Source organism: Anser anser (genome assembly GCF_964211835.1).
Source record: "Anser anser genome assembly, chromosome: 3".
Lineage (NCBI taxonomy): Eukaryota > Metazoa > Chordata > Aves > Anseriformes > Anatidae > Anser > Anser anser.
In genome coordinates, this window is record NC_139722.1 from 80,600,742 (window position 1) to 80,616,807 (window position 16,066).

The window sequence follows — 16,066 nt, forward strand, 5'->3', positions numbered from 1 at the left end:
GCTCCGCGCTGCGGCGAGGGGCGCGGCGCGGTGTCGGCCGCCCCGTGTGCCCGCGTAAGGCGGCAGGGAAGATGTCGGCGCCCACGATGCAGGAGAGGAAGGCGTGCTGGGGGGCGCGGGACGAGTTCTGGCAGTGCCTGGAGGCGCACGCGGAGGACGCGGCGCGGTGCGAGGAGCTGCGGCTGGCCTTCGAGTCCCGGTGCCCCCAGCAGTGGGTGAGCGGCGGCCGCGGGCGGCCCCACGAGGGCCGTGCCGGGACGGCCGAGCGACTGCGGGCCGCGGGGGGACGAGCCCGGGGGGGAGAGGGAACCACCGCAAGCCCGGGCTCCCCGATAAACAGGCAGCCCGTAGGGGCGCACAGCTGGGCAGCTGGAACTTCAAAAGGGCTGAAGGGGACCGGGAAGGTTTAGGAAGCAACACAAAGTATTGTTGGTAAAGGAGAACAGCGCACGGGGGAGGGAGGTGAGGCTCAGGGGGTGCAGCTGCATCATAAAACCCACACCTGGCGTCTTGCTGCGGATAAAAACCTTCTTTGCACAGCAGGGATTCACAGTGACCCATCTGCTTGCACATAACTCTTCTGTGGCCTGCATGCGTTTCAGTTTCCTAAGCACGAGCTACAATTCCTATCTGATTTAAGAGGTGTTGCACCTTGGCAGCAGTGGTGTCCAAGGGGCTGAACACTTCCTGTTTGAGCCCATGAACCAAAATCAGCTGAAAAAATCAGTATGCTCCCAGTGGCTTACACTTTCAGGGCTGCGGTTCTGCTGTATGGCATTTCCAGTGCTGGTGGTGGTGTTTGCAGCACTTTGCAGAGGTCCTGCACTCTGCGATACCATAGAAAAGCTGCTGAATTTACCTGTTTTCCATAATCCCTGTTCACTGCAGCAAAAAAATGCAACTTAGCGGGCTACTTTTATTAGATGTTCACGGGAATAAGGGGAGAGGTGATGACAGGTTGAATCTTCTCCTTCAGTCAAGCAACAAGCTCCTAACTGGGGTAGAAAACTAAAATCCTACTGAAATTTAGTCAAAAGACCATGTATTCCTCATTCTTGTTATGATGCACAAAGGCCCTTCCTTGTTCTGCTAGTTTCTTATGATGAACATGAGTTATTTCTCTTTTTAAACAGGTTAAATACTTTGACAAAAGAAGAGACTTTTTAAAATACAAAAAGAAGCTTGAAGCAGAAGGGTTTCATCCTCCAGAAACTGCTGGGAAGGCATAAGTACTCTGCTTTCAAAGTATAGCTGATGAGAATAAAGCTGTGGAAGGAAGAAGCAGGAAAAAGCAACAGAACCTGCTTCAGTCCAAGAACTCGAGGTCAAGAACTGGTAACCTGTCTTCCTAAAATGCAGGCCGCTGTTCTTGTTGCAGGGTCTCACGTCTGCTTAAAAAAGGATGGTCATGGACAACTTGAGTATGAGTCAAAGTAGTATAGTGCCGGGCTGTTTGCAAATCTGCGGCTTTGAACATGTAATGACAGTCATTGTTTCACAAGAATAAATAAATGATTATATGATAGCATCATGTACATATTCTAAAAAGAATTAAAGTGTTTTTCAGTAAGTGAACTAACTTTTCTTAAGAAAGCTTTTCCAACTTCACTTCCATGTCAAAAGCCAGGGGAGGGTGGCTTATGTAATCTGCATTTACCATTGGCCAAGTATTTCAAAATATTTTAAAGTATAGTCAGTTTACTACAGTAGCCATTAAAAAGCCTAATGTAGCCTGTGTCTATGATACATAAGTTATATATTTTGAGTATTATTTTTTTTTTTTTTTTTAGAAACAGTAAGGTTTGTTGTTAGCTGTAACAAGTGGTTTCCAATCGGTATCTGTTACAAGTAGGGCAGTTGTTTATCTCACATTATGGTCTTCTGTGTGATTTAGAATTATGTTACTGAAGTAACTCCATTAAAAATACATAGCAGGGTTTACAGCAGGACTAGTAAGCTCGACCATAAAGGACACTTAAGGGGCAGCATAGGAAATTTGCTATAGACTGGATTTTATATACATTTTGAAAATTAAATTCACTTACACTACTTGGTGTTGGAAGCATTAAACACTACTCATACTACAAGTTTGGATTGTGGTTAGTGCCTCCACTGTGGTTAGTGCATGTGGTCAAACATGGCTGACAATCAAAATAACAACAGCAAAAATCCTATGTTTTGAATTTGGGATTGTTCATGGTACTGTGTTGATGATCACAAAATAAATCACACACCACGTGCAATATAAATAGTATTTATTACCAATGCAACCAGTTTATTTAAGAAGGTAAAGCATTAAGGCATGTAAAAAAATCACTCTGAACTACAGAGAACAAAACATGCAAAATATAAGAATCCTCATTCACCCTGAGTTGTATCTCCTCTGTTCAGAATTTCATGTTGTAGCACCATAGGAAGTCACCCAGATGTACTGTAAGGCACAAAATTCTTGGTAGTTATTTCTGTTTTTGCTTGATCACCTGTTGCCTTGTGTACTCCCAAATCAGCAGAGCTCCACTGACATGAACATTGAGAGATCGAATAATACCCTGCTGAGGAATTTCCACACAGACGTCCAGGTGGTGAATCAGGTTTGCTGGGATTCCCTCATGTTCATTTCTAACAGAGAAGAAACAGCAACTTACATCTGGGAGAAGACAGATGTTCCAGAAGGAAGATGATAACAGAAGTCACAATAGCAACCAAATACCATTTGGAAAATGGAGCATCTGCCCTTAAAGGTAACTCGTGAGCACAAGAGTATTATTATTAAAGCAATTTTACATTACTGATACAAAGAAAGCGTGGGTGACGTAAGCTGTGATACAGGAAAACTGGCAGAGCATTCCATCTTTAGTTTCACTGGGCCAGCAACAGCTGAGCACCTATCACTCAGACTTCCCCCACTGTATTTATTTTGAACAATCCATATACAGCAACATAAATAGTTATAAATAAGGGCATGAAGCTGCTGACACAACAAAGGGGGAGGGGGGAAGGCTCAACTACCCACTTCACTTGTGACAAGGTCTTGGTATGAGGGAATTTCAGACTAACCAAAATCTTGAACTGGAAGTATTTCACTTCTTTAGAATGAGCACATCAAAAGATACCAAAGGTTTTCAGTAATTAAAGCTATACTTTTAATTAGAAGAGAACAAAGTGGTTATGAGAACTACAGTCTGAAAACAAACTATATTCAAAAAGGGCTGAAAAACAGAGGTATTTTTGCCTACTTTGTCCTAAAAGGAGAGAGAGGCCCCTTCCTCCTGACCTCACTTGGTGGCCCAGCAATTCCAGGATCTTTCTGACTTTAGACATTTTATAGATTGCTTTAGCCTCCCCTTTGTCACATCTGAGGCTTCCTGGTTGTAGGAACTGATAATTATTTTTCTCTAAAGTCCTCTCAGCCTCTGCTCAAACTGCAAGTACTGTACCTGCATCTGTGTGCCACATCTGCCTCATCCTGATTTTTTAAAGGATGTCCCATAAAAAAAGAGTTGCAGTATACAGACTGGTTACTAAATATGAGATAAAGGATCGTTCAGGAGTCCCTTAGCACACAAAGCCAAACTCATTGTCATTTTCCCAATCTCTTCCTGTTCTAATTCCACCTTTACCAGTGTCACTTGGTTTTCACACGACCCAAATCCGACTAGTAGAAGGGCATGGATGGATGGCAAGAGGTAGATTTACAAAAAGCACGTGTTCTTACCCCAGCAATAACAGTGACTTCTCTGGAAAGCAATATTCTGTAAGATCAAAACTTTTTGCTGTCTGTTCCACACCAATAATAGTGTAGCCTTCTGTTTTTTTCTGCTGTAAATAATCAACAAGCTGAGATGGCTTCACCTGTCCATCAAAAGTAGGGAGAAATACACAAATATTTAAATATTGCCATTTGTAAACTTCTGAAGTTACTGTAAAAAAAAGATTTACTTGGACAGCTTTTAGCAGGATGAGGTTTATTCCCAAAGACTGTCCATATATGTACATTACTATTTTAAAGGCTCTTTAGCAATAGGAGAAAAGGTAGGTAATGTCACAAATATTCACTCCATAAATACAATGAACAAAGTCATTTCTACACTTCTGACAGCTGAATGTAAAAGCATCACTATTGCATAAGGTAAGTTGAGGTAAGTTGCATACTTGTTATTTAACCATGCAATCCCTTCCTGAAATAATGTAGTGGTTGGTCAGTATTGTAACCCAGTTGCCTTACATGCCTGTATTACAACTTGTGATAGCTTAAGATAGAGGTAAATAATTTCTTTGTTCCTTCTTCATCCAACTCTATACTGCCTATTTGTATTAGATTGCAGTTTTTTCCACGCAACAGAAGTTCTGTCATCAGCAAAGAAGCAGAGAGATTAGGTAAGAAAATGTGTGCTCATCAGCATCCTGTTTTAGGCAAAGCACTCTACAGCTTTATTGCTCTACAAAATAAAATCTTAATATGCTGAAAATAAACACCGTGTAAAAAAAATGAAGAATTCAAACTGAATTGTTAAGATGACTTAACTAAAGCTGATACTGAAAAACTAATTGCTATAAAATACCACAACCATATCTTCTACCAAATGGTAAAGATGCAGGTTGAAAACCTCATTTTTATAAGCTAGACAATAGGTTCGAAAAGCTTAGCACAAGCTAGCTTCAGGCAAATTTAATGATTATACTCATGAACTTACCAAAAGCAATGATCTAAGCAAGATAAATGCAGTGTTGTTCAACTTTTATAAACAAACATCACAATTGAATATTCCACTATAAAACACTCAATAAGCTATAACGGCAGCTCACATAATTTATCACAGCAAAATAAAAACTAAAGTTTTCAAATTCTTTGTTACCAGGCTGACTCAAAAGTTATTCCAAAATATTCAATGTTAAGTGTCAGAAATGACAGGAGCTTGTTAAATAAGAAGCTCATTTTTTGCAAGAGGAAAAAAAGACACTGAACTGTGCATTTGATAAACTCAAGACGTGATAGTTTTTAGCTATTAAACTGTTTCCATTCACCTCAACAAGGGGGAGCCACTGCTCTGCAGAAACACTAAGATGCTGAAACTGTTTATCTTGTATGTAATGAAGACTGCCGACAACTAGTGCAGATGCCCCAAATATTTCACTTGTACGACACAAACCTACAACAGAAGAATTAAAGTGATTTTTGTATAGAAAATAATAGAAACACCATGCCAGAATATTTTAGCAAATGAAAAAGGACATTTTTATTTTAGCCCTCTGTTTTTAATCAGTTTCATGTACTTTTAGGTCTTCTCCAAGTCACACCTTGTTCCATATATCTTACCAGAAAAAAAAAAAAAAGTTTTGTAACTTAGAAGACAGATAAAAATGGAAAAAGCTCTTTGTCTGGATAGCACACTTCTACAGTACTAATTACACACAGTAATGGGCCAGCATAACAGCCTAGGTGTGGATGGATGGACATGTGCACATACACTTAAGCTCTAAATCCAATACCAGTTAAATGAAAAACTTGAGAATGACACATCACAGCATTACAGGGCAGACAGCACCAGCTTGTGGGCGTATTTTTTATTAACAGTTTACCTCTAGTTATTAAAACTCCTGACAACAGCAAGCACAATGCAATAACGTATTTGTAGGACTTGTTATATCACAGCTTGCACTTGCACAATAGGAGTACTTAAAATTGGAAATGGGTACTTTCCTGTTGTCCAACTGGCATGAGAAACTGGTATATCTACAAGATTTGGTTTAATTGGTATACAAAAAAAATCATTTCCCTTTAACAGCATACACAGTTATGAAAAACTTAACTGTGACAAAGAATATGAATACAGAAAGAAACCTAGCTGCAAATTACAGTGAAGTTCTATTTAATTAATGCATGCTACGTGCAAGTGCCTTTTTTTTTTTTCTTTTTAATAAATAACTACGGAATACTGTTTTGTGAAGGGGGCAACATTTGGTTACCAAGTTCTTCAAGGATAAGGATCTATTCTTCTGGGTAGTACTAAAATAATTTTCTTATACCAACATACTAAAAAAATTCTTACAAGTAATTTTTATTAGCCAAGCGTGCTCTAAAGTCTAAAATAAAAGTTTTAAAATGTCCATTCAACCTTACCTCCTAAATTGGTAGGTTTATCAATAAGTGAAGCCACCACAATCAGTCTGCTGTTTGATTTACCAAGTTTAGCAGCACGGTCCTGAAATACCATTTCCAGGTCTAAACTAGGAGTACTGTTTTTCCAGGGTATAATCTTTTTCTGAACATCAGTCCATTCTGTCTGGCCATCTGTTTCAACTGAATTTGAACCTATGAAAACCAAGTATTAAGTCATATGGATATAAAAGTCGTAGTGAAGCTACTGCTTCAGTAAAGAAGATTACCTAGATGGTAATACTGTAGGCAACATTAGTCATCTATTATCATTTTATGGGACGTACTATGCTCATGCAGATACAAAACTAATACAGCAGGATAACAGAGATTGTGCGCATACTAAGACAAGATTTAGTACAGAAATACACTATTGCCACACACCAATAATTTAACACAGATTAGCTATATTTTACCCATGTCTTGCTGAGACCAATCACTCGGTTTTAGATCAAGAAGTTCAGTTCGAGATTGATACCACTGAAATGTTGGTGGCAAAGGAATGTCGGTGAATCTGTCAAATTTACAGAGTGAGATCCATTCATCCTCAGCCACTTCTGAAAGGCGTGGAAGAGTGTAAAATACTGTCTGCAAGGTAACACATTATTAGCAAAGCATCACTCAAAGCAAGCATAGCAGATAATAAATTAACCTCTAGGCAATTTTAAAGCACATATCTTTTATCTATCATCCCATGATTTTAATACTAGTTTTTCTTGCCACTTAACTTGCTAACAACTCTCATGAATCATCTCTTTACATTGAGTGCTATCCCGAACTTTCATTACACTACTCTCTCTAGTTACATGTTTTTAAGGATCTACATTGATTACTGTTCTATAGTTTTCAGTAGAGGTCTTGTGAAAATGTTTTATGCATAACACACTGAAGGGTTTTCAGATGCCCTCATGAACTTCTAGTAAATAAAGCAGATTGCTTTAACAGCAAGAGGAATATGGTCAAAAACATTAAAATCTAGTCCTAAAATCCAACTCAGCACCACCAAAACAGCTAGCCACAATTAATCAAGGACAAAAACAAACACCACCATCACCCTGCTCGAACTGAACGTATGAATAAAATGAGGAGTTTAAAACCCAGATGTCGTGGTTATCCTGTTAAGATGTACCCTGAATACATTTAAACACTCAACAAGTATCAGCCTTGCTTTTTCTTATTGTTCAAGATTTTCACTGCCTGACTGTGGTAAGTCATATCTAACACATCTAAGTGTTCACATAAGTACCTTACAGAACATTAGTTTTCAAAAATAGAAAAATACAAATAATTCCTTCTCTGAAAGACAGCACTGCTTGTGCTAAAACTCATCTATCCCCTTTTGTATTCATGTTACTCATCTATTTTCAGTTTACCTCCTATTTCCATCTCTTATTTTTATCAGCACTCGTATTTTTGCCTTCTGGCCATCACAGTGTTTATTCAGCTTTCAGTTATTTAAGCTATGGCAAAACATATAGCTGAAAAAGATGTTCTAGAAGCTACATATTTGTATTCTGTTCACATGAGACAACAATTTAGTTACGTGTTCCCTGGAAGTGTTCAAGGCCAGGTGGGATGGGGCCCTGTGCAACCTGGTCTAGTGGAAGACGTCCCTACCCATGGCAGGGGGGTTGGAGCCAGGTGGTCTTTAAGGTCTCTTACAACCAAAACCATTCTATGATTCTATAGCAGAGCATTAATAAGAGAATTAAGTTGTAGTCTTAATGTAAAATCTATCACAAAGTAATTTTTTTGAGTTTTAAATGCATAATAGTCTATCATTATTTCTGCTACAGTAGAGCATATAAAGAAAGTTAAAATATACTTGTACAACTATGCAGATACAATGATAAACAGTATTCTTTAGGACTTGCCTCTAGACTATAGTCCTCTAGTGGATGAAAAGTTGCAAAGAAGAAGTGATCTTGGATTCGCTGCCAGTTTCTTCTAGCATTCCTGCAATTGCAGAAAGTAATGCAAGAGGTACACAAAATGCAACATACCAGATTTTTTTAATTGTCAAATTGGAACATGGCAACCCAATTGCATTTACTATATGGGAAAGAAAATAACAATTAATTTTAATTAATTAATTAATTAAATTAATTAATTTAAAAAATACAGCATTTGGGAAATCAGTTTATGTTTCAAAAAAGACCCCTAACATGTCTCCAAATTCTATTATTCGAAGAAAAAAGACCGGCAATAAAGGGTATCCTGTGTGGGCCTCTTACAGAAACCAAATATTAGCCTATGGTTGAGTGACTTACTTTTAATTATCAAAGCGCACCATCAAACACACACACACAAAAAAGGCTATTTCCTGCGGCTTATCTGTATCCCACATCTTGACATACCAGCTTGGGTAACAGTGACTCTCATCAAGGAAATGAATGAGAATGTTCTCAGAAAAAATAAAGCAGTCCAAGTTTATGTTGGCTTACAAGACTATTAGAAATTCTAACTAATTTTAAGTAACTCATAACAACTGGTAAAAACAGATAAAAACACAAATATAGTATAAAAATATTTTATTTCCAAAGCACTAAACTGAAAAGCATTTATGTAAACCTCATTTAATCATCACCCAAAATTAATTTCCCAATTTTTTTTTTTGCCCACACAGAAGACTTTTGAAAAATATGACACCTAGAACATCTCAGTTTTATGTTTGAGAATTTACTGGTATCAGAAAGTCTGGAAGAATGATTTTTTATTTCTCCATAACCCATCAGATGACTTAGCACCTATGACTGTCATTTTTTTTTCACACCACCTCTAAACTATGAGCACTGTTCAAACGTGCCTCAGTTTTTTCTGTTGTGCTACAGTAAGTTATCACTTCATTTGCTGATAAACAGACTTCACTTTCCAAGACTTGCTTTCTTTTAAATTGGAATAAAAAAACAACAGAAATTATCAAGAACCATTTTAGAAATTTAGACTTATTGCAAATGTCTCTGAAGAATAATGTTAAGCTCTAAGTCAGCAGAATGTTACTAACCCTGTGCCATGCATGTTTTCCACTTGTTGAAGGCTAGATTCAATGACTGGTGTCAGAGCTTCAAATTCTTCCACATGCAACATTCTGCACATACCCCAGATTTTTTTAAGGGCAACTAATGCATAAAGTCGAACACTGAAATTATGGTTGAAACACCACTGTAGAACTACTATGAGGGCTTTCTTCAGAACAGGCTTCTAAAAAACAAAAGAAGATTTTCATCTATGTTAAGTCTTAATGTATCATTTGGAAGTAGAAAAGTAAGGCTGGCCTAAGAACCAATGCTCTCAGGGAAGTCTTTCAGTCCAAAAGCTTTAACAGCACCTATACATGCAGATACAGGCTTCTGAACATGGTTCTGATTTCCTTCCTTCCTTCCTTCTCACTACGGCACAGAGATACTTGTTTTGAAAATATATTAGTTTATTGTAAAAAAAAATAAAAATACTGTTCTGCATACATAGAAGCCTTTATTTAACATGCTTATCTTCTAGTACTTAGGATGCTTATTTTTGTAAATTTATGCAAACAGTCAAAAACAACAGAAATGCTTGGATTGCTGCAGATATGTAGTATTTTGTTTCACGTAATTTCTGACTGTATTTAAAGTTCCATTTAAAAATTAGAATTCCAAATAAAAAAATATTAATGTAACGTGGACTAGTTAGTTCCAAAGAACTCTGTATGAGTGTTACTATTCTATAGAAAGATGACCTTCTTTCAGGTTACCTGAGCCCACGACCATGCAAATTAAACTCAGATCAAGAAAAACAACCCTAGCTTAGTTAAACTGGAATAGCTGTTCTAAAAAAACTCACAGATAATCAAAGCCCTATGTATCCAAAACATCTGCTATTTATCTAGTTCTCAGTAAGTCCAATATGGACGAGCTGGTATTTTCTGTGTCAAAAGGTACCTCAGCAGCAAGTATTAAAAAGGTTTTGAAGACAGATTTCAAAAACAGTTACTTCATAAATTCAAATACAGTGCAACTGAATAAACAACAACTTTAGTCAAACTTACCTTCTCTGAGGTATTTTGAAGTATGATGTCAAAGTGTGATAACACTGATAAAAATGTGCAGATGCTTGTTTTAAGCTTTTCCTCATCCTAAAGGAAAAAAAGAATGCCACGTTTTCTAAAATTCTGTGAAAAATATTTTGTGAAAGACAGCATAAAGTATTGTGTGCTTATGGTGCACCCAAACAGTGCAGAAGCTTACTTCCTGCAGTGCCATTCCAGAACCATTGGTATTGTATTAGGTTGTCTCACTAAAAATAAACATGGCAGGAAATGTTTAAGTATTTTTGACAACTTCAAATTGGTGGAACTTAGACTGTACTGTAACAAGATTTAAGCAAACTAAAATTTTTAGATTAATCTGACCCTCTAAGTATCAAAGGATTTTAAATACACACTGAAATAGAGACTTGTCCCCAGTGCAGAGAAAGGTACAGCACACATCATCAGTGAACAAAGTTGTCACACAGGGTGATATTAAATATCAGCCTGGTTTGGGGCAAAAATATACAAATACAGTTTTCAATTCTTTTTTCTTTTAAATTCTTCTCCTACTGTTTGACTTTTGAAAAATAACTACAGTACCACCTAGGCTATTTGTATTTGATAATCAAGACAACATCACCAATTAACTATGTTGAGTGGTGAGCTTCAGCAGAGGCCCACATGTAATGTCTTCCTATACGTTGGATGTGATGCAAGTACATGTTATCTACTCAGCCCAAATGTACAATGCTAATAAATTCAAGGTTGTCAGAACACACTATGACTATTTCTATTCTAGGTCAAATCTTAAGATTACTTAAGAATCCAAGACAAAAATTAAATGCTAGCAAGTTCTCAGTCAACCCTTTCATGACTTTTGGGTACCATATGCAAAATCTGCTTCCAGTTTGGAACTGCATTTTAGAATGCCATTCTGACAGAAGTTTACATTAAAAGCTGCAAATTATGTATGTGTTATGTAAGCCACATTCCTCCTCTGACAAACAAGACTATGTAGAAGCCTTGCAGAAGCTAGGTGTGGAAACAAAAAGTGACTTGGCAATACCTTCCCACACTCAGAATCTAAGTTGTCTATGTATTCCTGATGGCACTTACATTGGCTACTGAACAGACTACTCCGATTCACTACACCAGCTCTACTGACCCCATAGTAGAGTTTACATTATAAAGGGAAATCTCTCAACAAGAAGAATTCAATTGTCTTCAGCCACTTCTATATCACAGACTTCTAAATGGCTCAGACAACAGTCCAGACTCACTTCCAAGCTCAACAACCCACTTCTTCTAAATGAAAACACACACAATATATGAAAAAAAAAAACACTTCACCCTTTTTGTTCAAATTACTTTGAGTGAAAGCCAAAGTTCCTACTTACATAGCAAAAGCAGTCCCAGAATTTACTAAGAAATTGGGGATATTTATGAAGACTCAAGATAACAATCCATTCTATGAAGTATTTCACAGATGCCTGATTGTTACCAAATCCAGCCTGAAAAACCTTGTCAAGGGTTCCACACAAAAAATTCTGAGAAAACAAAATCAGACAATCACTTAAGATATTATTAAAGTTATTTCTATAGAGAAAAAAAATCTAAATAAACATTATGAGCTTTATAATATTGGAAATACTTTTGGTACTCAAACTAAAACATTCTAGAACCATCTAATTTCTTTGTTATACAATTAATGTAAGTAATACTTACAGGCAAAAGACTATAAAGGTGGCTGGGATCAGACAGCAAAGTGCTACAGAAGCATTGCTATAGCACACGCAAATTAAACAACGCACACATTAAAGACACGTACCATATCGTTCTCTATTCCTCATATGGAAGAACTGAGGAAAAGAAGGTTTGGTTGTTTTTTTTTGTTTGTTTAAAATATAGACTCCTTGCAAAACATACTTAACATTCATAATCTTAACTGATGGATACAGAATTATTAAAGAATGTTCAAACTCATAGGTACAATGTTACAGTAAGGAGACAGCACCCCTAGGGAAGAACTTGCGTCCCTGCAAGGTTGCTACAGGAGACCAAGTATAGCACCTACATAAGCTAAATTTTCACTGACATTTGAATAACTTAGAGCTGGATCTAACACTCAAGGGAACTCTATTTTTCATGACTTCACAGCAATTTACTAAATTTTTCAAACATTTTATTATGAAAAAGCATTAGATGAAATCGAGAAATAAAGTTTCTACATTTTCTGGATATTCATAAAATAGCAGCATTTTTACTAAATGAAAAGCTTGAAATCAGACAATCAGTACAGTCCTAGCTAGCCTCAACAATCTATTCTGCCATACTTCACAAATCCAAGATCCAGGTTTTAGTGACCTCTAGAATTACTTAAATCCACGATTTCAAACTGAAAGAATGAAATTACACACAACGTTTAAATCAGCCACAGAGATTAGATGTCTTCTGTACCATGCTACAATTAATGCATTCAGTTTGCATGACAAATATTGTTGAAAGTAGATTTAAAAAAAAATCTTTAAAAAATTTTATAGTGAAGAGTAATACCTGGTCCAGCTTAGGAAGAAGTAGTAAGAGAGTCTGCCATATCCTGTTTTTAATTCTATGCTGTAAAGAGTTCGCATAATAGCGTGTTCTAGATCTGGACACCTGTTCATCCTGAAAGCAAGTTAGAGACTGTATTATCTATCTTTCCTTTAAAATTGAAGACATGGAAGTGTATTTAACTGTACTGAGAACAGCATCTACTGCACAACTAGTAATCAGCACTACAAAGCTAAGAAAAATACGTTAGCCTTATTAATTTAGAAATAAATTTTGAAGCTTGTATGTGAGAAGTGTTGGAAGTTAAAAAAAATATATATAAACACACACACACAATTACACTTTGTATTTTTTACTTAAGAGCATAAAAATGTTAGATATTAAGAATAGTCACAGAGCAGAAAGTTGAAGAATTTATGTAAAGGCACCACCTTCTGTACATGAACAATTAAAATAATACTAGGTAAAATAGAGCATGAAGACAAGCTGTCATTTATTTATATTAAAACAAGAACCTGAGGGAAGAAATGAGTATATAAATTCAAACATTTCTACTTTAATATATACATGTAAAAATGGATTTAATCATGCTCTAGATTAGTTCAGCTTGTAACTGCAGCTCTAGCTTTGGGACGGAAACTAGTATTCTGCAATAAAAAACATGCTTATGTGAAAGAAAATAGATCAAATAAATGAAACTTTGAAAATAACAAATTAATGTTCTCACATACTCGTATAGCTTTAGATTCTTTCCTTATGTACTCTGTTTTGGCCTTCTTAGTAAACACATGACACTGAAAACTATTTGCTTAACTTTTTAAAAAGAAAATTACGCAGTGATGCAAGTTCCATAGTAATATTAAAATGCAAACATTTTTTTTTTTTTTTTTTTACACATTTAAGCCTCATATTTGAGGAAGAAAGGAAATCCATTTTAAAGCTCAAGTTACTTTTTCCACTTGATTTACTGTATAACAAAAATATTACCGACTTTTCTTTACCAGTTAATTGGACAGGAGGGAATGAATAAAGGATTACCCCTTCCTCGTTCATTAGACAAAATCAGAATTCTATACTATGAGAATGCACAGGTTATGATCTAACAGCAGCTATAGTAAATTACCACTGGTTTTACACTAGTGCCAGTGTATAAGCAGTCATGATATAAATGAAAATCAGACCCCAATCTTCTCCATTAATCTCATTTATAAAGGCCTAATACGACAATAGCTCTCACAACTCAAAAAGTAGTTTGCAATTGTTAAAGTGAAATGCAGTGCTTCAAAATGCAGACTAAAGGAAAATACTTAATGGAACAATGGTTACAATTTGGATACTACTCAGTGAAGTCAGAACATCCCCTAAAATACAGGAATAAACCTGGAAGAGACTTTTTTTAACCATTACAGTTTGGCAATTTGGATGAATTAACTCATGTCTTATAATAAGGAGCAAAAGAAATGTCTTAAAGGGCAAATCTAGACAGGCTATACAAACAACTACAGAAGTACTTAAAGTTGAATTGTTGTTTAAGTACTTTGCATTTTAATAATTAACATTAAATTTATATATGAAAAAATGAAGCTTACTTTATCAAGTAGTTTGCTGACAATGTCTTCCATAAACATCTTATGCAAGGTATTTGATCCATCCAACAAGCACAGAAATTTAATAGCACAAACCCTCACATAGTGATCATCTCGGTTTGTACTGTAAAATATTAGTAAAAAAAAAAGTCAAACTATTTGTTCAGATATAAAGATAAATCCTAAATTAAAGGAAGTAGCAAGCTTTATCTTGAACATACATACGATGCTCTCAACTGCAGAAAAGACTGGGCCATAGAAGAAGGCAAAGGACTTGTTTAAGGTGAATGCATTTTGTTACTCAGTTAATGCCAAAAAGACATTAGAAAGCTCAAATTTTGAGAAGAATGACAAATGCTGCAAATATGCTGGGAAATCTTGAAAGTGGAAGGCAAAACAAACACAGTAAACCTCCCATTTGTCACAAAAGACTGAGAAATTGCCATCAAGTTGCCTGTAGTGAGATGACAGAATACATAAATAACCCAAACCAGACCATTATTGATGATGAAGAAAACTGTCGAGTTCCAGTTTAGGTTATGTCAACAACACTTCCCCAAAATACTACATTGTAACTGTTTCTCTTTTTCCACTGAGTAAAGGTAGGAGTCAAGGTGGAAAAAAAGTTCAATATTCCAGCAGCCAATGTCCCCCCCTTTTGAAAACTGGATGCAGAGCTTATTGCCGGTATGTCGAAATAAAAAGGCCTACAGCCCATGTTGAAAAGTCAAGCTCCAAATGCAGCTGCATTAATTAAATCCTAAATTTATTAACCGTTAAGTCTGCAATGATGAGATACACATCAGCACTCCGTATGACAACTGCACCGTAAAAAGTCTTATTTTTATGAGGTGAAATAACGAGGAAGTAGTTATTTCTGTTCCATTCAGGTTATCAAATTTGAATATACTTTCCTGAAAATACCTATCTACATTTTGAATGTAATGTGACATCATTGTCTTTCACTGATATTTAAGATTACGAATATACTCCTAAGAAGCTGGCTCAAAAAATGTCCTTCCTATTACAGCATCAATAGTGATGAAGACACAATTCAGACTAAATATTGTAAGATACATACCTTTCTGTAACAACATTTGCTGCACATTTTTCTCCAAGGTTTTCTACAAAGGCATGCACATCCTGTATAAGTCTTCTCAGACAATAAAAGACAAAGAAACAAAGTTAGCAGAATAGCACAGAAAAAACTCTTCTCAAATATCTCAAAGATTAAAAGAAATCAAAGACCACAAAGTTGTAACAATCATACACATGGACCTGAAGGTTTTTTTGTTTTGTTTTGTTTTTTTACCTTTGATCTCTCCTAAATACAGTTCCAAAGACACAAGCCTCGGTGATAAGTTCACAGTAATTCCCGGCATTTAAGAAAGCATTTGTCAAAGCACTTCTGTCATCAACGGCGGGAAATATCCAAGATCGACAACAATGACTAAGGACTACGTTGAAGACTCCAGTCTTTGTAGCGGACAAATCTATGAGCTTGAAAATTATCTGAAAAGAAGAAATAAAAGATTAAAAGTCTAGTTTCCACATTTGCTAGAATTATTAAACACTACTGCAATATTATCCTACTAGAACAGGTGTGATTCCCTCCGGCATCTGAGACTTGCTCAGGTTAATACTATCTTGAATTTATTCACAATTCTCTGATTATATTGGCAGGTGAATGGCTAACAACTGGCCCACTATGTTTATGTTGAACAGAAAACAAAACAAATGCTTATGCAAATGTAACACACTTAA

The 16,066-nt window shown here is 36.2% G+C and overlaps 2 protein-coding genes across 3 annotated transcripts in view; one reads left to right on the forward strand and one right to left on the reverse strand.

Annotated features, from left to right (window-relative positions):
* The first annotated feature begins 45 nt into the window (after positions 1 to 45).
* COA6 (cytochrome c oxidase assembly factor 6) lies at positions 46 to 1,525 on the forward strand. Its single transcript, XM_083830067.1, has 2 exons — positions 46 to 215; positions 1,134 to 1,525. The coding sequence occupies exons 1-2, from the start codon at positions 72 to 74 to the stop codon at positions 1,227 to 1,229; spliced, it is 240 nt and encodes a 79-aa protein (XP_083686193.1). The 5' UTR covers positions 46 to 71; the 3' UTR covers positions 1,230 to 1,525.
* A 716-nt stretch (positions 1,526 to 2,241) lies between these two features.
* The window catches only part of TARBP1 (tRNA guanosine 2 -O-methyltransferase TARBP1), a 43,228-nt gene continuing 29,403 nt past the window's right edge, over positions 2,242 to 16,066 (reverse strand). Inside the window, exons 18-30 of one of the 2 annotated variants that reach the window (XM_083830051.1) lie at positions 15,615 to 15,814; positions 15,384 to 15,455; positions 14,306 to 14,426; positions 12,720 to 12,830; positions 11,564 to 11,713; positions 10,185 to 10,271; positions 9,162 to 9,358; positions 8,032 to 8,113; positions 6,574 to 6,745; positions 6,122 to 6,313; positions 5,026 to 5,150; positions 3,716 to 3,852; positions 2,242 to 2,619 (exon numbers count right to left, since the gene is read on the reverse strand). In XM_083830051.1, coding sequence (XP_083686177.1) covers positions 2,457 to 2,619; positions 3,716 to 3,852; positions 5,026 to 5,150; positions 6,122 to 6,313; positions 6,574 to 6,745; positions 8,032 to 8,113; positions 9,162 to 9,358; positions 10,185 to 10,271; positions 11,564 to 11,713; positions 12,720 to 12,830; positions 14,306 to 14,426; positions 15,384 to 15,455; positions 15,615 to 15,814 — 1,809 coding nt within the window. In that variant the 3' untranslated portion in view covers positions 2,242 to 2,456. Of the gene's footprint in view, positions 2,620 to 3,715; positions 3,853 to 5,025; positions 5,151 to 6,121; positions 6,314 to 6,573; positions 6,746 to 8,027; positions 8,114 to 9,161; positions 9,359 to 10,184; positions 10,272 to 11,563; positions 11,714 to 12,719; positions 12,831 to 14,305; positions 14,427 to 15,383; positions 15,456 to 15,614; positions 15,815 to 16,066 lie in introns of both variants that reach the window. The other variant, XM_083830052.1, reaches the window with a different exon arrangement.